Source organism: Sinohyriopsis cumingii, chromosome 10, assembly GCF_028554795.1.
Source record: "Sinohyriopsis cumingii isolate HCF-2022 chromosome 10, ASM2855479v2, whole genome shotgun sequence".
Lineage (NCBI taxonomy): Eukaryota > Metazoa > Mollusca > Bivalvia > Unionida > Unionidae > Sinohyriopsis > Sinohyriopsis cumingii.
The window spans coordinates 81,703,940-81,727,504 of NC_142970.1; the positions used below are offsets into that span (position 1 = coordinate 81,703,940).

The 23,565-nt window shown below is 33.5% G+C and overlaps 1 protein-coding gene across 2 annotated transcripts in view; it reads left to right on the forward strand.

Annotated features, from left to right (window-relative positions):
- Positions 1-23,565, forward strand: part of LOC149790473 (uncharacterized) — an 83,200-nt gene that overhangs the window by 18,367 nt on the left and 41,268 nt on the right. For both annotated transcript variants that reach the window (XM_089972526.1, XM_089972527.1), the window contains exons 5-9: positions 392-490; positions 3,342-3,410; positions 13,268-13,354; positions 16,620-16,703; positions 19,294-19,383. In XM_089972526.1, coding sequence (XP_089828652.1) covers positions 392-490; positions 3,342-3,410; positions 13,268-13,354; positions 16,620-16,703; positions 19,294-19,383 — 429 coding nt within the window. The remainder of the gene's footprint in view (positions 1-391; positions 491-3,341; positions 3,411-13,267; positions 13,355-16,619; positions 16,704-19,293; positions 19,384-23,565) is intronic.

The window sequence follows — 23,565 nt, forward strand, 5'->3', positions numbered from 1 at the left end:
ATTAGATCATCACATTTTATGAATACAGTTGAAACATCAATGAACTTCTGAGAGGGAGTGGAGTATGGGGGTGTGGAGGTGCTGATGAGTGAGTGTGAACTTATGAGGAAGTGGATTATGCATGGTTGCTTAGGAGTGGGTGTGAACTTAATGAGTGGAAGTGGAGTGGGGGGTGCTGAGGAGTGAGTTGAATGAACTAAGGTTTGATTTAGGAGCAAATTTAGTAAAATATGTAACAAAAAGAAAATTTTCTTTTCCTGTATTAACACTGGATATATTTTTGAGTGATACACAACACAACATATTGTAACTTGTGGCTTTGCCACTCAAAGATAAATATAGTTAGTATCAACATAGGAAAGAAAATATTCTCCATGTATTTCCTTTGTAGCATGGGAATACAGCACTGCATGTGACGGCATTACAGAATGAATGTTGCCATGTGGGAGACTTGATGGCTTGCGGAATAGATCCATATATCAAAAACAAGGTAAAGGGTCTATTTACCCATATTTCTAGTTTCGATCTATCACTTGGAACAGCTATGCAGATTTTGTAACAAATCTATTCTTTTGCATGCAAAGAAAACACTCTACATTAATTCTATAGGAAATCAGTTAGGCACTGAGTGAAATGCAAAATAATTCAAGTTCATTTTAATGGTACTTTTTAAAAATATATCTGTAATCGTGTGGCATATTAAATGTCAAGAGACATCGTGTAAAGAAATTACTGACAAGATAGTCAGACTGTGTAAGTTTAACAAGGTTGTTTTGATAACAAAAAGTCTGCACTTTTGTATTACTAATTCATGTATGTACAGATTTGGTGAAAAATCCGTGTAAAATTTCAGTTAGTCATGTCTTTCAGCAATTCTTACAAGGCACTTTTAAATTCATTTATGTGTTTCAAAAATGTATAGGTGGTGCGTGGGTCTTTTCTAGTACAGTCAGATTTGATAATGCTTGCATAATGCAACATTGTTCCTGTTAATGAACATTTCTTACATATTATGTTCAATTTTTTACCAATATTTTTGTGTGTTTTTCAGTGTGTGTATGTGTTTGTATGCGAATGCTTGCGTATTTCTTGGGTACTTTGAGAAACAAAGCTGTAAATCATATGTAATAATATATAATAATAGTTCATTTAGTTGGCAGCTGGATGAATTGAAATTTCAAATCCAGTAAGCAGTATTATTACATATTTTGCTAGGTAGTGTTCTTTCTGCTACAGATGATAACATTTTTTGTGCACTTGCCATAACATGTAGCATATTATATTATGGTATTGTCTGTCCATCTGTTTGTCTGTTGCCAATTTCATTTCTGAACCATATCTCAAGTTCTCCATCATCTACTGTTACCAGTTTTTGCGGATGGGTTGTGATCAGAGTAAGGAAGTAGCCTTTCTCATTTGGAGTCAAAAGGTCAAAAGTCAGGGTCATGGTGACTGATGAAGGAAATATGGTTTCTGCTTAATATCATTAGTGCCTCTTGACCTGTGTATGTATGTATAAAGTAGTGCTTTAAGACAACTCAGTAAAATAGTGATTTTGTATTGTCAACTAATGGTGACGTAAAAAAATAATAATTAAGAATTGCACAAAATTTAGTAGCACTGCTCCGGTGGACTAGCTGTTGTAGGGTTTAATGCCATTTTTCAGCACATGATAGGCTATACATGGTGGCCAGTATTAATGGTGGAGAAAGAACCCGGGAAATCCCCGAAAAGAACCACCGACCCTCAAGAAGTTACTGACAAGCTTTCTCACATATCCACATTGGCTGTGATCCATAACAGAGAGTACTTTTGATTCACTCGGCCACTCGGGGCCCCTCTGGTGGACGAGTGGTTAGAGTGTCCACCTCGTATGTAGGAGGTCATGGGTTAGAACCACAGACGATTCATACCAATGACATAAAAATGATACTAACAGCTGCCTCATTTGGTGCTCAGCATTAAGACATTAGTGTTAGGACTGGTCAGCCTGGTGTCAGGATAATGTGACTGTGTGGGACATCATGATGTATGTCTGCGGCATCATGCCCCATTGCTAGACATGACTATAAACTGCCACACTGCTGACATTGTAGTGATATGGCTGAAATATTTTTAAAACTACATTAAAGATCCATCCCACACACACAGATAGACACAAACACAAAATGTTAGGAAGATAAACCCTTCCAAATAAATGTAAACACAAAGAACAGCAATATAAAATATAAAATTTTGAAACTCTGCAAAATGTATACAAAATTACAACACATAAAGGTACTGTATGGGTTATTGAGAAAGCCCATCAGTATAGGGGATCAAAGGTCAAAGTTCAAGATCACTGTGACTGAAAAGAAGAAAATGGTTTCTGCACAGTAACAAATAGTTCTACATCACTTACATGGACCAAACTTTGAATATCTTGCACTGAGGATAAGGAAGAAGCCTATTGATTTTAGGGTTAGAGGTGACAGAAGAATAATTGCTCAGCACTGTAACATTATTTCAACATCACAAGCTAACACCAATCTTCGGCTGTTTGACCTGATAACCTGGCACATTCATTTACAGGTTAATTTGAGACTTATTGATCATCAATCAACTGTGTCTTTAAATCATGAAAATGGATATCTTGATTTAGCTTGTTGGTTTGCAGTACATCAACAAATGTAGGTTATTTAATGCCAAGCCATTTGAAGTAATGTGCCATGTCCAAGGCACATCTCAATAGTGGGGGCCCCGAGTGGCCGAGTGGTCTAAAGCGCTTTCTGTTACGGATCACTGCCATCTCACCTCTGTCTGCGTGGGTTCGAGTATCGGATTCGGCCAATGTGGGTATGTGAGAAAGCTTGCCAGTAGCTTCTCATGGGTCGGTGGTTCTTTCCGGGGTTTTCCCGGGTTCTTCCTCCACCATTAATACTGGCCGCCATGTATAGCCATGTGCTGAAAAATGGCGTTAAACCCTACAACAACAATCTCAATAGCGGACATTGGCAGATTTAGTGGTAGGATTCATAGCTGCACCACTTTAGTTTGACCCTTGTATGCTCACCACCTGACCACATTGGTTCCTGCCTTCAGCGTTGTATAAAGGTCATTGTATTGATGATGGATTCTAGTGACTTAGTGATGTCACAGCTGTATTCATGGTGGTAGCTTTCATAATAGATAGATGTGAATGCATGAAATTAGCAGTTATAATTTGAAAACGAAGCAGTAGATCTGAATTAAATTTGTATTTCTTTCAAATCACTGTTTATATTTTTAGATTTGTTCATTTATGTATTTCTTTGACATATTAAAAGTTATTTAAAAAATCTAATTATTACTATAAATTTCAGGATGGCAAGATAGCAGCAGAACTTGGTACCCAGAACAAAGTCTGGCACATGATTTATGAAAAGTACAAGGTATTTTTCTTTGTATTAACCATGGGGGATAAATATCAGAAGAGAATATGTGATGGTGGATTGTCCATTGCATGTCCACCAATCCTCTTGTCCTAATGATATCCACATTGGGTTTTCTCTAAATACTTCCTTTGACATCTAGTTGGTCCTATATAGACATAAAGCACTATGATCGGAAAAAAAGAACTACTTAATCAAACCAGAAGTGGAGGAGACCCTTGGCAGGATACAAATCTATATATTTCAAATATTCAGAGCTCATTGAGACTGTACATGAGTGCAGCAGCATATCCATTTAGATGAAATGTCATTAACAAATAAAACAGAAAACTGAACAGCCCAGTTAATGACTTCCAAATATCTTAACATCTATTACTTCTTAACCACTTGCTCCTCTTTTTGCAAAGAAACTAGGATGATCCTATTCAAGTATGTCAAATTACAAAGGATGGCTGACATACTCCGAGAGTGCAGACTCAAAGGCAAAATAGCAAAGTCATGAGATCATCTTGCATCCAAGGTTCACAAGTTGCCCAGTTGAGTATTTGAGTAAAAAAACAAACTTCCAAATGTCTAGAAAAATTCTAAAAGTTTTATCTGTCAATCTTTTACAAGTAAAAGGACTCGATGGCAACATAACCTGTCTAGAAAGACAAATGATTATAATCTCACAAGACAGGTGGTCTTGCATGACATGTTATAAATCTATATAATCAATAAATCTGTGCAGTTTGAACCTGGACTGTCACGTCAGGTGGTCTTTAATAGCAGTGGTCTGTCAAAACAGGTTTTACTGTATTTGTAATAAAATTGAAAACCCACAATCTTTAAAACCACTTATCCAAATCTATTTCAAATCAGGGTGTCATTATACCACATATAATGTTCTTTATTTACTTACCTGTTACACATGTGCAAATAATATTTAGTGAGACCAAAAGTGAATTGCAATTGAGAATAAAAGAAAAACTCTGATGTCCATATAAAGATGGATACCCCATTATCTAAATAAATTGTTTTTTTCTCTCGGATAATATAATTTTTTTTGTCTTACAGAGATATTTTAGTAACTACATTAAGTGTAAAAATGGAGAATATATTTGAATACACCAGTAACACACACTACAGTTCAGACTGGGCTTGAAGTCTTTGTTTAAATATACTGCACCATAATGTTACCAACTTAAACAACGTGGCATGGCTGACTTTTTTCAAACCACAGCAGCTTTAGCCCCACCTCATCAGACCTTTGCAAGGATCTTTGTTATTTTTCTTCATTTTATCCAGAAATGGATACTTCCAAAATGCTCTAAGGTTATTTCAGGTATAAGTTCTCCAGGTTTCTGACAAATGTTTTAAATGTTAATTTTGTAAAGTGGCAAATAAAGACTGTATCGTATGTACTGAATGTTCTGAGATGTAGTTACAATCAGATAAGTGTCTTTGCCCTTAGTTTCAACTTCATTGACGTGTGCTGAACAGTATTAAGAACATGGTTTCTAGATCCCTCATTAAAATATGATTTTTATAACTGCTGTTTATTTCCACATTTTATAATGGAGCTGTTTCTCGGTTGTTTTCAGTTTTAGTTTTTACAAAAACTAGTTGAAAAATAGCATGGGTTTTTAAAGCAACACATGACAGCTTCATTCTATGATGATATTTTTTGCGTAATATGTATCAGTGAATTTTCAAAAGCAGTTTCCTTAAATTTCTTCGTGTTAGATAGAAGTATAAATAAATTGCATATAACAAGAAGGAATGTGTAAATAATATAGTATCATCTTTTGTGATTGAAACACAATTCTTTCTTTTAATAATTTGTTATTTTCATTATTTTTTATAATTACATATTACAAAGAGTTGGATTAAATTAAATGTTTCATGACATATGTAAGATTTGATTTACAATATTTGTTCAAGACTGTATGTTATTAATGTATTTTCTTGGGTAAACAGTCATTATTTGGCCCCAATTTCATGGAAGGTGTAAGTTACTTATATTCATACATGAATGTTGTGGTGCATTACTAAAGCATGGTACTACAAAATATTGGTGTTTAATGACTTAGTAAAACAGTACAAGTCCTCCTCTGATACACAATGTGAATTGTATGTTTAATGGATCAAGCTTTGTACCAAGATCCTGTATTAAAAGCTGCGACTACACAGTTTAGCAGGGGGATATTTTACCCAAACTCAGCCTGAATGTAGCTCCCGTCTAGAAAAAACTTGTGTGTATATACATGTATATAATACACACAGAATTTCAGATGCAAATCTATTAATATATGCAACAAAACTTCTCAGCCCAAATTAGCTGGACGGAAAATGTGGTCACTATTGTTTGACCCACACAAGGTAAAACGGAAACAAACTACCATATTACTATTCAACTTTAGTATAAAAATGTACATTCAGGTTTTGTCCCTAGACTAATTACAGACTGCTCCTATGAAGTACATAATTGAGCTGTATTTATTGCTATATCAGTCTATTGATTTATTTCTTATTAACCTATACCGGTATTCTGTTTATAACGTAATTGGATGCAACAAAATAACATATTATGAAGCACACCAAAAAGTACCTTCTGTAATATGAAATATTTTCCCTTGATTATATCAAAATTCAGATGTCATGATTTTTTAAAATATCCTTTGGACTTCGTTATATCTGGACTGTACTGTGATAAATATATAGTGAACAAACCTTGATTCTCGGTATGCATGATATGTACCATACATACTTGCTTATAAGCATAGTCCAGATGAAAACTTGACAGACTCACATCACTGCCATTGCATGAAGCTCTAACAAATCTGGGTCTATGCAGTTTGTTAGGAGTAATCAGTAGAACAAACAATATAGACCCTAATTTGCTGGCACATTATGTGACAGCAGATCATGGTCTGTGTTGTTTGTAATTGAACTTGGCTTACAAGCAAGTATATATTATAATTAGATTTTATGATATGTACACCATAATATTAATTGTGGTAAAAATTTCCTAAACTGGACATTGACAGAATCAAAAGTTTTGGCCCCATTTATAGATGTCATCAGTGTGCAGAGGATGATTGGTATTAGAATAGTTTTATTGGGAATAAGATATGTGTCCATTCTGCAGAGAAATAAAATATGTGTCCGGTCTGCAGAGAAATCATATATGTGTCCAGTCTGCAGATCAAATATATGTTCAGTCTGCAGAGAAATCACATATTTGTCCAGTCTGCAGAGAAATCACATATGTGTCCAGTCTGCAGATAAAGCTGGTTTACAGTGGAGCCAGTTGAGGAAAGTTTTACAGTATATGTTGTCATGTTGATATGCTAATCACATGTTGTATTGTGTTTTAGGTTGAATCTAATTCATCATTGTTAAGTATCTATTCCAATAGGTTAATATTGTAATGAATTACTTTTGACTGTTATCAAAGTTACCAGTTACTAAGAAATTCTATATTTGTTGAACAAGAGATTGTTTACATAGAAACCTGTAGCTGAGAACATTTTAGTATTTAATTATGGCTTTAAATATTTTGACTTAAGCATTAAAGACCTTGGTGTTTAAAATAAACCCCACAGGATTCTCAGATTGCTCAGATCTGGTATGCTAAAAACATTAAAAAGGTATGTCTTGCCAAAATAGAAACAGGGTAGTACGTGTCATTAAGATAGCATATTTTACTGAGATAGTACATCTCATCAAAATAGCATGTTAAAGTGCAACAGCATCACATCAGGATTGCATGCATCACTGAGATAGCATGTCTCATCAAATAGCATCAAGATAGCATGCATCACTGAGATAGCATGTCTCATCAAATAGCATCAGAATAGCATGTCTCATCAAATAGCATCAAGATAGTGATGCATCATCGATATAACTTATCTCACCAAGACATTGTATTATTATGATGGTACATCTCATCATTATATGATGAACTATTGAGATGGTATGTCTCATCAGTGTAACGTGTCATTAAGATAGCACATCTCACAAAGATGGCATGTCTGATCAAGATAACATGTCTCATCAAGATAGCATGCATCACTGAGATAGCATGTCTCACTAAAATAACATCAGAATAGCATGTCTCATCAAATAGCATCAAGATAGTGATGCATCATCAATATAACTTATCTTACCAAAACATTGTATTATTATGATGGTACATCTCATCATTATATGATGAATTATTGAGATAGTATGTCTCATCAGTGTAACATGTGTCATTAAGATAGCACATCTCACAAAGATGGCATGTCTCATCAAGATAACATGTATCATCAGTGCGAGAGGATCTGTCATGCCAGAGCAATGGGTGCAAGATGTATTGGCTCAAGGACATATCATGATAGCTGATGTGGCCAGATCTAGGCAGCATTTTAATGATCAGCAGTCTGGTTTATTAACCACTGAGCTGTTCAGACTCCATACCACCAAAAAACTTCACTGTTATGTTGCTCTTTCATCTCTTAGTACATCCACATTGTGAGAAATGGGAGCAGAGACTTTTAACCTCTCAAGGCTCTCAGAGCTGCATTTGATCTACAAATACACAATTTGGTGATTTCATTTTTTATGGCAAAACAACACATTGAAGTTTATATCCTACTGAGACAATCAGAACAAAGTGCCCTATTCAAGGACACCCCTTGGTAGCCAATCTTCTGCTGATCTAATAATGGGTATCATACTCACAACCTACTGGTCAAATGTCCAGTGCCTTAACCACTTTGACAAACTGCATTTATTTAGCTTTTTAGGTGTAAATTAATCATGAATTGTGATGTCTTCTTGCTACAAATATCCTTAATATTGGCCAATTAATAATGTTGTTTAGTGGTGTCAGGGTGTTTGATTCTGTTGTAATCAGGAATGTAAGGATTTGAGCAATCTGGGAATCCTGTCAGATTTTGCAGCGTAATGGATCCTGGTGCTAATACTGGGCATCCATATCAGTGGGTCAAAACTTGGCCATATGTGCTAATCTTGAGCATTCAAATCAATGGGGTCAAAACTTGGCCATATGTGCTAATCTTGAGCATCCAAATCAATGGGGTCAAAACTTGGCCATATGTGCTGATGTTAAACATCCTCGTAAGTGTGCTCTAAGGTCAGTCTTGTTTGTTAAAGTGTTGTCAGCTAACAAATGTGAAAGAATGCCAGCATGATGTTTGTTGTGATGTGTATGTCTTATTGCATGGAATTGCGCTTAAAAATGTATGTTTTACATTGTTATCTTTTTGTTATTCAGTTGACATACGGTAACATATATCCAAACTGTCTTGTACTTTGAGACCAACTACATACTGTACAAAGATCTGCCACTGCGTAATGCACCAGCAGATCTGGTTATATGGAGTTTGTTATTAGTAGTCATTGGAACAAACAACATATACCCAGATGTATGCTGTTGCATTATGCAAGGCAGATCATGGTCTGTGTTGTTTGCAAGTGGACATGACTTATAAGTGACTATATAGGGTAATACACGCATGGGAATTTTATAGCTCAATTCAAATGTACAGATGTTTTTGGGTCTCAATGCCGGTAAGAAATGCTCCATACAACAAAGTTCTGAGCCTTTCACCAGATTGAAAATGGTTATTGTATTATAGACCCCTGTCAGATGGAACCTTTTTGTAAGAGTTATTTCCCTTTGTTTATTCTTTTGAAGGAATTTTTATTCTTTGCCGTCAGAGTTTTATTATGCTTTCATTTCATCTTGGAGACAGAACATCTCATGATGATTGACAAATTTATGGTAATTCTTCCTTCCTGGCTTAGTTTATTCTACAGATTTCTTCTAATAAAATGTATAGCACCAGATCTGTTGGTACTTTAGAAAATGGCAGATCTGGTTCTGTGCAATTTACATTTGAACTTGATTTATTAACAGGTGTATATATAGTACATTAAATTATATTATATAAGATTTCTCCAAATCCATTCATCATGGAGTTCAAAAAGAGATGAAATTCTCTGTGTGAAAAAAAAGTTTATCATCAATAGAATGAGAATAAGGAATGGTTTTTACCACACCAAATATGGTGTTATGGATATTTTATGTATGCTGCTAAGTTTTACCAATATTTCTGCATCAAGGTTTCCTAATTTTTTATAAAATACATTTGTTTATATCGTAATCATTTTCTAATTGATTTCTTTGCCAACAAAATAAAATAAAATTGAATGATAAATTTTTACTACTGTTTTATGAACGATGAATCAAACTGTCTGTTTCCTGATAAAATGTAATCTGCAAGTTGCTTTTTTGAAAGGTCATGTAAGTCATACAGGTTATTTCCAGTTCATATGAAAGCTACTTACTTAAAGGTCATGTAATTCATACAGGTAGTTTCCAGTTCATATGAAAGCTACTTCCTTAAAGGTCATGTAATTCATACAGGTAGATTCCAGTTCATATGAAAGCTACTTCCTTAAAGGTCATGTAATTCATGCAGGTAGTTTCCAGTTCATATGAAAGCTACTTCCTTAAAGGTCATGTAATTCATACAGGTAGTTTCCAGTTCATATGAAAGCTACTTCCTTAAAGGTCATGTAATTCATAAGGTAGTTTCTAGTTCATATGAAAGCTACTTCCTTAAAGGTCATGTAATTCATACAGGTAGTTTCCAGTTCATATGAAAGCTACTTCCTTAAAGGTCATGTAATTCATACAGGTAGTTTCCAGTTGATATGAAAGCTACTTCCTTAAAGGTCATGTAATTCATACAGGTAGTTTCCAGTTCATATGAAAGCTACTTCCTTAAAGGTCATGTAATTCATGCAGGTAGTTTCCAGTTGATATGAAAGCTACTTCCTTAAAGGTCATATAATTCATACAGGCAGTTTCCAGTTCATATGAAAGCTACTTCCTTAAAGATCATGTAATTCATGCAGGTAGTTTCCAGTTCATATGAAAGCTACTTCCTTAAAGGTCATATAATTCATGCAGGTTGTTTCCAGTTCATATGAAAGCTACTTTCTTAAAGGTCATGTAATTCATACAGGTAGTTTCCAGTTCATATGAAAGCTACTTCCCTAAAAGTCATGAAAGTCATACAGGTTGTTTACAGTTCATGTGTAAACTGATTCCTTTAAGGTCATGTAAGTCATACAGGTTGTTTCCAGTTCATATGTAAACTGCTTCCTTTAAGGTCATGTAAGTCATACAGGTTGTTTACCGTTAAGTTGTAAGCTGTTTCTACATTTAAAAATGTCTGTTTTGTTATTTAGTGATATAACCTCCACCCCACCTCCCCCAAAACAACTGGAAGGAATATTTTTTGAAAAAAGTTGCTAAATTAGATTTCTAAAATATTCTCATGCCTTTCACATGGATTTAAGTGCTATTTTTGATGCTTGTATCTGTTTCAGTTTTTGAATACTGTATGTGTAAGCTTACTCTGATCAAGCAGTTTTGTACTTTTTATTTAAGTGTAACAGTATACTTAAAATTAGAATCATTCCACCATGTACCATATATACTCAGAGTCATGTCTAATTGCAAACAACATAGATGTTCATCTGCAGTGACATAATGTGCCTGCAGATCAGGGTCTATATTGTTTGTTTTACAGATTAGTCTTTACAAACCACATTGACCCAGAACTGCCAATGCATTGTGTAACAGCAGATATGGGTCTTTGCAGTTTGAAGTTGTGTTCACTTTATAAGCAATTTATATATAGTATTACATGTGCTTTATTTCAATATGATATTTAATAACTCTTTCACTTTATAAAATTTCAGGGAATGGTATGGAAAATCACAGATTCTTTCTGTCTCAATAAAAATCTCCTAATTTTCAAAACATGAGAATGACTATTACTAATATGTTTCTGAAAATGTCTGGTGCTTTGTTACTTTGGAGGTGATCCTATTGTTTAATTTGTCTGTTTGTAAAGGTGTTAATTTCCTGACTGGAATGTTATTGTTCAATGCAACAAAAAGTGTCATTTGCTTTATAGCATATCTCAGGCAAGGAGGGGACATGTCTCAGCCAAGGAGGGGACATGCTTAAGTCTTTTTACTACCAAGGCTTGAAGAATGATGTAATTTATTAATAGCAGAAATAACTGACATACTCCACAATCTTTTCCCAGATTCACTGAAAGTCTCTCAAACTTTCCTCAAGTTGAGATTTTACATCATCCTGCTTTTGATATTTCTGACAATATTGGGATTTCTGCTACAGTTAGATATAGTAAAAATGAGGAACAAATCTCTTCAGTTCTTTTATTCTTGAAAAATGAGTCAGGTAATTCCTTACATTTTAGAAAATCATCAGTTTTTCAGTAAAAAAAACTCAGGATATTATGGCTATTAATATCCATAATGCTTCTTTAAGGTTCAAGGAAAAATTCAAACCAAGCAATACAAATGATATTTCAAAATCTCAATTTGAGGAAGAACAATTAAGACGATTAGTAAAACTGATCTCTGAGATTAGGTTCTTGCCTAATATATATGACTAATTTCTATGTGATGACCTTATCTTTGACATGGGTTTTGGGTCGGTGATGGTGAAATATTAATATGTTAATAGATTGGGAATGTGCAGATAATTAATATGCAATTTATGTTGTTGCTGTTGCGTGCTTAAAACCACTTTTAAAGGCTATACATTGCTGCCAGTATAACTTTTGGAGGAAGAATCACAGGAAGAATCACTGACCCACAGAAGGTTGCTGGAGAAGTTAATATATACTGTTATAATATTATAAATTGACTTAATTAGTGGGATACTGATTCTTATGATTACTGTAAAATACAAATTTCATCTAATAATATAAATTCATTCTGTGACTGTTCCATTTGAACAAAACATGGTACCCAGTGAATTCATTTATTAGAAATGACATGCCATTGTATTGTGACCACTCAAAGGGTTCATATGAAAATAATCCAAAACTTCTAAATTACATCTACGATTAACTTGAGTACATTAAAAGTGCCATCGCTGGGTCCCAAATATATTTAATTGAACAGACCTTAGAATAATGAAATATGTTTCTGCTGTAAATAAAAATGTTAACGGGCATATTCACAAATTTTAAATGCCATCAAAATTAAATTTCTTTCAAAACAAAAGAGTAATGCTTGCAAAAAGAAATTAATTCAAAGAACATGCATTTCAGTCGATCCAAATTTATTAGCCAGTCATCAGTAATTATCTGATTATGTGTTTTTCTACTCTTAATCTCTTTAAAAATTATGCAAGCATGATTACATAACAGATGTAACATGTAAACATGTATATGAAGAGAGATTCCAGTTTTTAATTCTTTAAATATGCATATATACTTTATAAACTTTACACTGTTTTGTAATGATACTTCTCTGCTTCTTACAAGACAGTATTGTACCAACAGTTCAGTTGCTGTATTTAGTAATGCATTCTAATTACAGTACACTAATGTCTTAAATACTGCACAAAAGAAGTGAACTTTTATCAAGACACAGCTGTAAGTCATGATGCTTGTAGCTTGATTATGAAGTATTTGGTATTTTATTTTGGAAGATTCAATTTAATTAATTTAAAGTTTGATCTGAGTTTTTTGAAGGTATAAACCAACATGACTTTTAGAAAAATATGATGTAGCTGATATCTCTTTGTACTAAAATTGATGTCACTGTAGCCTATATAATCGAGTCTTTTTATCATCTCTGCAAGTGATTTTAATTACATTGATTCAAACAAAATATCAGCCACATAAAACCCAGGATATTTTGTTATCATGTCTATCAAGGCCTACACCTGTTTTGATATCAAGTCTACTAACGGTTTAGGCCTGTTTTGTTATATTATTGCTTGAGTTTTTTTCTTCTTCTCTTCCTTACAGCCAGGAATATTTCAGGTGGTTAAAGACCATGACATTCCAAGCTTTCACAGGCTTTTACACTGCTGGTGCAAAGTGGATGCCAGAAAGGTAATATTTTATTTTTGTCTAGGGTACATAATATGTCGGTCACAATCTTCATGAACATTTTCATAAATGTAGCCTTCTTCAGCCAAAGCTTGTCAACCCACTTTGTTCCACATGGACTCTGGTCATATGTAACTAACCTAAACAGTGTTTTGAACAAGTGCCCTTTTTCAGAAAAGAGATAGTTCTCATGGCAAGCTAGATCAGTTGACCAATGAGAGTGATTGGTACACATATTGGATATTCAGATGATGAAATCTATTTTGTCCTAATGCCTTAACTTTGAAGAAAAATGTACATAAATGGTCTGAACTGAACCAACTGCAATATTTGTCATTATCTTTGGAGGCTGCAGTTGGTTATTTTCAACTGTCTTCATAGGTAAACATAATGAGCAGTCTAATTGGATCAGATTATTTATAGAAGAGCTTTAGCTAGTTGCATATATGCTGCCAGGCCAAGGAATCATGGGTTAATAAAAAAAAAGCCTTGTTTAATTGTCTCCTAGAGGGGTAAAACAAATTTAGCTATAACAGAACTGTATAGGAGTTTAACAAGCAGCAAGTTTTATTAATGTCAGATTGGAACATAACTGATTTCATTATGGTATGATGAAGATCAATACTGTGGAGCAAGAGGAAAGCTCTCATGTTCCGATGTGTACTAAAGACATTGCTCAGACTAATTACATGGAATAGTCAGCACCTCATTCACAGCATGTGGAATTGGAGGCTGAAAAAAAAGAGTAGAAAAGAAACCAAATTTTGAAGTCACATGGTTTATTAGCTACAACTGGTTATCGAAAGATCCCAAAAAGAGGGATGTTATGTGCTCTCTGTTGAGAAGATAAGAAAGATAATCAGATAATCCATTTACTAATGAAAATGGTTGACCTGTGTTCTTGAAAGACTGCAACCTTGGGCTGAATACAGCTGTGCAACAAATGTGATCTGACAATAGAATTATTCTAGGGACAACTTGATTGAGTTGTGGAAAATTATATTTGAATATCATGAAGACAAGTTCCTTTAACTTGTTTAAATTGGCCAAAATTGCAATGGTTTTCCAATTACAAACAACAGATTGTGAGAGGATATTTAGTTCACAAAACAGAATTTAGACTGCTCTTAACATCAGAAACAGTGAATAAACTGATCTCTCTTCATATACAGTAGGGTCATATAGACCGTTTCCAGATTTTAGAGGCTTTGAAGACTTGGAGTGATAAGAAGCACAGAAGAATATTTACCAGTTCTAAATTGGGTATGCAGATACTTTACATATTTGTTGTCAAAGAAGTGATATAAAGTCGTTAAATGTTTGACTTAAATTACATATAACATTATGAAAATGTTGTTACCCATCACCTCCCATTCAGCATTGTCCCCACTTATTCCCCCCTTCCTTGCAGAAGGTATGGGTTACCTCCCCTTCTTAACAAACTTCCTGGTAGCATCTCTGCCTCTGTCAAGGACTGATTTAGAACTAAGTTGGTAAGTGACGCTTGTTTAGTGATGATGAAATTTAACAGGAAACCCTAATCTATGAAAAATCACATTACAGTTATGTAAGAAAATCAGAAAAGTTATATCTTTTTTACGTACTAGTTAACTGACTTAATTCACAAAACTTTAAATAATCATCTTTCAAAGGATCATGACTTACATACTGTTACCATTGCAGTTGTACACATTATACTATAACACTTGTACACGATACCATTACTCTTGTACACATGATAACATTACACTTGTACACGATACCATTACTCTTGTACACATTATACCATTACACTTGTACACATGATAACATTACACTTGTACATGACACCATTGCATTTGTACACATTATACCATAACACTTGTACACACTATACCATTATGCTTGTACACATAATATCATTAAACTTGTAGACACTATACCATTTCACTTGTACACTTGATACCATTACACTTGTACACACTGTACCATAACACTTGTACACATCATACCATTACACTTGTACACATTATTGAGGATTAAATGATATACAGTCACTTTTTTGGCATTAATAATATGAGATGGCATTAGCTGGTTTTACCATATTTTACTCTTAAGTTGAATCCAGCTGCAAACTGCACAGATTCAGGTCTGGCATTGCATAATGCACTGACTAATCTGGGTCTGTGTATTTTGTTAGGAGCAATCAGTAAATTAGGAGCAGTCAATAAAACAAACAACATATATCATCATCTTCAAGTGCATTATGTGACAGCAGATCAGTGTCTGTGTTGTTTTAGGTTGGACTTAACTTATTGGTAAGTAAATGTTTATTTCCTAAACCTAGATTCTTAATATGTTTGGTTTGACGGTAAGACAGATCATTCAACAACATACTCACTTATCCTACTGATGTTGTGGTGAAGTTTAGTGAAACTGCGAAACAACATAGACTCTGATTTGCCATTGTAAATGCTGTTTGTTCTGCTGATTACCCTAGCAAACTGCATAGACTGAGATAGGACAAAAGATTGTGTGACAGCAGATCTGGTACTATGAAGTTGGCAGTTGGATCTGACTTGTAAACAAGTACATATGGAAATGTTGTGTCTTGGCTTATAGGTTGTTATGTTAATTACAAGAATTTGAAGTTAAGTTTGTTGCAAACAAGCTCTGATCAAGCTAGTTGAAATCAAGCTCGTATAACTTTTTGTCTGAAAATAGAAATATAGTTGGTTTTAGATACTTATATATTTTCCGATTTCAGGAAGCATTGGTATAACTTCATCCACTCATCTGTTAACATATCTTTTTATGCGCTGTCACTCTTATTTTGACACATGTATTGAAACCAGATTTATGGTATGGGGCTGCCTTAAAGAAAATTTATGTTGGTCATCAGAATTGAGCCACTGTTACCTATTCATAGAGTTTATTTGGTATTTATTAAAATCCTGTTTGGGTTCTATGATACCTTGTCAATATTTTTCCATCAAACTTGTTATGTGAGTGCATTTTTTAATATGATAGTAGTATAATGAATGAGACAAGTGAAACATCCACTTTATGTACATCTTGGGACAAATATGTGTTGCACTTTAAAACCAGGTCACTGTGACCAGCTTCAATTATTTATTCAAAATGTTTAAAAAAATACTGACTATTTACACAGAAGCATGAGTATCTTGTGAATACTTGGTCACCATCAGTTATATGAGTAAATTACAAATTTATGTAACCATTCAGTAAATTCTTATTCTTTCTTTATTTTTTATTTTTCTTGTAACAGAATGGTCAGACATTGAGACATTTTGCTGCTGCTCTAGGGCACCATGACATTGTCGGCATTATTGATGAGCATCAACCTACCATGGTAAATTACTAATAAAGTCAAGGGATAACACTGGCATAATTTAAAATGTTTAGGGCAGTAATGGTTTTCTGATGGCACATGTCACTGAAGTCAGTAAAATGGGTATTGGGGACAAAAAAATCATTCAAACCATTGAAAAACCGTACCACTAAAAAGCATTTCCATTTTAATTTTTTTAGAGGATATAGCCAGGAAGTAGTGGAAAATGCAAATTATCGTGAACCACAATGCTACATCACAAGGTGCCAAAACATTATGTCAGTCTTTACAGAGTTTATCGATATATATATATATATATATATATATATTCTACACTGCACAGTGTAACATGTAAGTCTCCTATATATATATATACACACACAGACACACTGGTATTCTAAAATGTTTTCACCATATATATATATATATATATATATATATATATATATATACAGTCAAACCCGGTTATCTCGATTACGTCGGGGGTGTAAAAAAATCATCGACATAACCGGGTCCCGAGATATCCGGGTTCATAAAAACCGGTAATTTTAAAAATGTGCTTGAGCATTACTCCTGTCTCTTGCTGGTGTTTACTGGAATCCCCTCCCACTGCATGTTACAATAAAATAAACAAAACGCTTAATTGATAATAAAATGAAATGAACTAACCTGGTGTTGTTATCATTTATTCCTTTTTTATCATCATAAGTAATTTATTAAAGAAAAAATATATCTATGAACTCCATATATCACATGTAGCGTATGCATCCATTACTGTAGTGTGCATCACTTATGTCAGATAACACACGACGCATTTTTATAATTGATGTGAATATTGAAAAACAAATCATGTTTGGTTGTACTCAGAGGTTTGAATATGTTATCAGATTGAAAAATGGATCAAAGAAAATCACAAACGAGAGAGTGAGAGAGAAACATCCACCGATTGCTTTCAGGCACCCGCCATTCACGCATAACGCGGTGTTAGGTGCAAAATAACCAAGATTGTATTATATCCAGGTTAATATATGACAGTATCTCGCAGATAAAGATCAATAAATGTTTTTGAAAATACATGTACATGTACATGTACATTGACTGTGAGTGCAAATGAGGAAAAGCGATCCTATAAACCAACTCTGCTCGACGCCATCATGTATGCCCGTGCAGCTTGGAACAGTGTATCGCCGAAAACCATTCAAAACTGCTGGTTCCATTGTATTTTTCCGGAAATTTCTGATGAAGGATTTCACCAGCAGTGTTTAATTGCACAAGAAATTAAAGAGCCTCAATCAGAAATAGGTCTTGAAGCGATGGCTGATGAGATTGCGGACTCCATAGGCATTGCTCGGGATGAATTTTCTAATTATGTTCACATGGATGATGATGCCAATGCCTATGGTGAACTTACTGATGAGGAAATAATCCAATCGGTGACAACGAAGCAGATACAATCATGCAAGCAAGATGATGATGATGATGATGATGATCAGCCTATCACTATCCCAAGCTACAGTGAAATGGCTGAATGCATTAAAAAAATGAAATTGTTTGTGGCAAGTGTCGACGGTGCCGAGCATATGTATGAAAACGTAAGTGCTTTTGAATCGTTCGTTACAGATCAGCACCGGAGTAAACAAAAGCAGACTGATATTACTTCATATTTTCTACAAATCGATCGCTTTTGCTGACTATTTCTTGTACAATTTCTGTGAGATTGACATTAAAAAGTTGCATTTCGTCGAATTAAGCGGGTCCACATGTTACTTCGGACCGAAACTTATGCCCGACATAACCGGGTTATCGACTTAACAGAGGTCGAGATAAGCGGGTAAAAAATAGCATAACAAAGAAGAATTTTTTCGGGACCGGACCAAAACGCTCGACATAAGCAGGTTGTCGAGATAACCGAGGTCGAGATAAGTGGGTTTGACTGTATATATATATATATATATATATATATATATATATATATATATATATATATATATATATATATTTGCATATTAACAAAACTCTACAGTCTTAGGTACCTTTTTTTGTGTTAAAAGATGCTTAGTCAGCATTTTGTTGGTCATACTTGTATTGTAAGACATTATATAACTTAACAATGTTGAGTGATCTGTATTGAGACACAATGGAACGGTAGTAGCTATTGAAATTGTCAAAATTCATTGTCTATCTTGTTTGCAGTTAAATGTATCAATGTAACTTGAAAAAGAGACAGTTGAATCTTTCTCATTTTTAGTTGACAGTTTTGAAGGCTTCCCCTCCCTCATCCTTCTGATGTGTACATTACATTTCAATTCCACATTCAACACTGCATATTAATTCTCATTTATTATATAGTTGGAAGCAAAAGATATGCATGCAGTTTGATTTAATTTAATGTTATTCATTGACTTATGAACATTAAAGTAACAACCTTTAACATTTGTTTAAAAAAACCAGTCATATTTGAAGAATAAAATGAACAATGAACAATGGCATTGCCTCAGATCAACTGTAAAGTGAAAAATAAGCAGTTAAAAGAAAGTCATAGTAGAAAATTTGGCATTGACTTTGTGGTTAAGTATATAATATAATTTATTTTTTCTACATCAATTTCCAGAATATGATTTATGGTGTTCTGGAGGGAGATTATGAAAAAGTTGAAGAGGCACTGAAGAAGACAAGGTGTCGAGTGAATTTTCTTAACGAGGTAAACACAAGCTTGTACAGATGTTATCCTTTTTAATCTTTACTGAGTTTGAATCTTGATACCAGAGGACACAAGATTCAATATTTGCCCATCTATCTGTGTGTGGCAGTTTTCTCCAGTTAAACAAGACTGTTTAGAGACCAAAAAAGTAAATTGTTAGCATTTGCTACATAAATAAAATATTTGTAAATATACTATGATTTGATTCATTATTTCCTATTTAAGAAACAGGGATAGCCTTGGACATCTGAACATTATCCCAAATCACTACACAAAGTATTTTCATAGTTATCTTAAGTTCTTCATAATTACTTCCCTTGAAAAGTCTTCATCATTATTTCCTTTTGAAGTCAGTCACTGCCATCTTTTTTCACCATCTTCCAATTATGAATGTGCAGCAGATATTGATTCCTTTAAATTAGATGACTGACATCATTTGTATCATTTTACAATTACAAATGTGTGGTAGATATTGATTCAGTTGAAAAAAGTCTTCATAATTACTTCCCTTGATGTGTCCTCATATTTACTTCCCTTTGAAGTCAGTGACTGACATCATTTGTATCATCTTCCAATTACAAATGTGTGGTAGATATTGATTCAGTGGAAAAAAGTCTTCATAATTACTTCTCTTGAAGACAGTGACTGCCATATTTGTATTACCAATGTATAGAAACTGATTTCATGAGAAATTGAATGATTTTAATAAGCTTGTATGCATTTAATCAGGCTAACTTGGATAAATTTTTTGTAACTTAAATGTATTTGTAAATGTTTTAGGATGCAACATATTTTTTATAATGGGTTCTTTTTTAACGAAGGCATTAGACGTACTGTCTCTTTGACGAAGGATGACAAAAGTAGGATCGTCAGTCTAGATGAATATAGTGCAGAGAGAGCTGCCCACTAGAAATTACCAATTATTAACTTTTCAGATACTTGCTAATTTACACAGTGTCTAATTACTTTATATTATAAACACTTAAATAAACTTTAATACCAATACATAGCCAATATGGAGGGATTAAACCTGCAAATCTTGACTATGAACATCAATGGTAATAAAAAAGTCAATAAAATTATAGTACAAGCTGAAAACTATGACATGATTTTAATACAAGAAACGCATGGAATGCCAGAGCATGTGGTGAGGAAACTAGAAGAAGATCTTGACGTTTTAGTCTTCACCCAACAGAAAGTAAATCTGGGGTGGCTATAATTGTTCAGCAGACCGCCAAGGGCTTAAAACTTGATAATTTTAAAGTACTGAATGAACTACAAGGACACTTAGTCCATATACAAATGAACAAATGGAATATTTTCACCATATATATACTGCTGGGAGGCATATATCCAAGGGAAATTAACTTCATTACCAATGCAAATCACTATATTCAGTGATATACTTTTGAACCCTGCCTAGTAGGAGGTGATTTTAATTGGATAGTGACAGAATTAGATAAAAGCAAAGGACTCATGGAATCTAATAAAAAACTGCATAAATGGATCCAAATATATATAAAAACTAACAATTTAATAGATGCTTTTAGACACCTGAATAATAAGAGTAGGGAATATACATATAAATATGATAGTAATAAAGAAAGCCATTTAGATACATTCTATTTATCAAAAGGGCAAATTAATGCAATTAAAAAATGTGTTATCATCCAGGAACAAATTTCTGATCATAAATTGGTTTTACTTGACTTGTTTCTCATGAATACAATTAAGAGGGGAAAGGGTGTGTGGAAAATGAACAGTGCTCTTATGCTCGACAGCGAGTATGTGAGCACTGTTCACACACACCTAAATAATTTAAAAGAAAATCATGCAGGAGATGTTATGAATGATTGGGAATTGATTAATAAGAAGATTAAACATATGACGAAGTACTTTAGTAAAACAGAGACTTCATAAAGAGAAATATTTCAAACTTATAATTACAAAGGGACCATTAACAGAATTAGAAGATGAATTAATTAAACAATGGGAAGAATTAGAAAAGGAAACTACTCAGGGGATAAAAATGAGGGCAGGGAAATATGGGCATTTATATAAAAAGGGTAAGGTAATCTATAGAAGAATGGAAATGAAAAGGAGGGAACATAAAAAGATAGTCTATTCAGTCAAATGATGCAACCTATAAGGATAAAAAGGATATACTAGAATGTATAACAAAATATTATGACAATATATATAAAACACAAAACATTGATGATGATACAATAAACAGTTATTTACGAGAGACTGATCATAAAGAAATACCATCGGATGGTAGAGAAAATTGTGACAAATTTATTACACCTGGGGAAATTCTAAAAGCAATAAACAATTTGGAAAATGGAAATCCCCAGGATCTGACAGTATAATATAAGATTTGTATATCAAGTTTCAACACTAATTAGTAGACACATTAGAACTTCTTTATAATAATATATTTTTAAATGGGGAAATGCCAAAAAGCTTAATAGAATGGATTATTACTCTACTATATAAAGGGGATAGGAAAGAATTAAAAAACTGGAGATCTATAACATTACTAAATAATGACTATAAACTTTTAAGTAAAATAAGAACTAACAGAATAAGAAATTGTTTAGACACAATAATTGATATTAACCAAAGCTATGGGGGGATAGGGAGAAACATTATAAATAATACTATATCAATATCTGCCATAATCATTTTTTTAATATTAAAGGAGAGAAAGGAGTCATTTTTCTATTTGGTCAAGAAAAAGCATTTGATTGGATAGAACATGACTTCATTTTTAAAAACCCCACAAAAATGTGGCTTTGGTTTAAACATTATTATCTGGGTTAAGGCTATATATAATAATCTTACTTAGAATAATTGTTAATGATGCCCTTACAAGAGAAATAAATATAAAATGCTCAGTAAGACAGGGCTGCCCTCTGACTGTGCTGCTATTATGTGATAGTTATAGAATCCCTGAATATAAATATTAATAAGAACACTAACATTGAGGGAAAAAAATAACAAATTTGAAACAAGATTTTAAAACTATATTACATGCAGATGAGTGCACTAACTTTACCAGAGACAGATCATCTTTTAAATATTTACAGCATGAATTCACTCAATTCGAAAAGTCCTCTAGTTCAGCAATCAACCATGACAGGATAGAAATCTTCCTAACAGGCAACTGGCAGGGTAACCACCCTGGTTTCTCCCAAATATCTGATTAAGGAACATGTAAAAGCATTAGGAATAATTTATGGAAGAATTCTACTCGCAAGAACTATCATGAGTTACTAATCAAGATAGAAGTGCAAATAGAAACTTGGTCTCACATGAAGATTAACTTAATGCACCACATACAGGTAGCTAAAGCCTACATGTACAGCCACTTGAATTACATAATGAGCTCGGTGCAACTTACAGAAGCCATGATTAGTAACATAGAAAATAAAATGTTTAGCTTTATTAGGAACAACAAAAATTCACTATGTAAAGAAAACAATGTCTATGCTAATCAAAAGAGAAAGTAGGGCTAGCCCTACCTAACTTAAGTATTAAACAAAATAGATTTAAACAGCTGAATAACTCCTCCAAATTACCATGGCAAGCAATTTACATTTACATCTATGGTTATCTATGTCGTTTTAACATTGCAATCTACAAGAATAATAAATTAACTAAACTATTAGAACTATTATACAGGGATAATTTAAGAATCTGGGATAGAGGGAAGAACATTTATCCTATATTAAATGATATGGCTTTCCAGGAGAAACAAGAGATAGAATTTCGCTATCCAGATCTAAACTGGTCGACCATAATAGACAAATTGGGCAGATATAGGATCGGCCTCCATAAAAAGTAGGTTTTTCCTATACCTGCATGATAGGTGGCTGACAGGTGTGGCTGCCTTCAAGAGGCACATTATAAGTGTTATATTGCATTATAGATTATGCAGCTATCATTTGGATTCAAAGGATCACCTAATACTCAGATGTCCTAAAATAAAGACAGGAGTTAAAGAATAAATTTTTTAATAAATACAGTATACCAGAAGATAAGCAATTTCTGTTTAAAAATAATATTAATGACAGGAAGATTTCTAATGAATTAATAAATTATATTAACTCCACAATGAATATAGTAAGGGAAGACTTTGAAATCAAATAATATCCACCTTCAAAGCAATTTAAATAA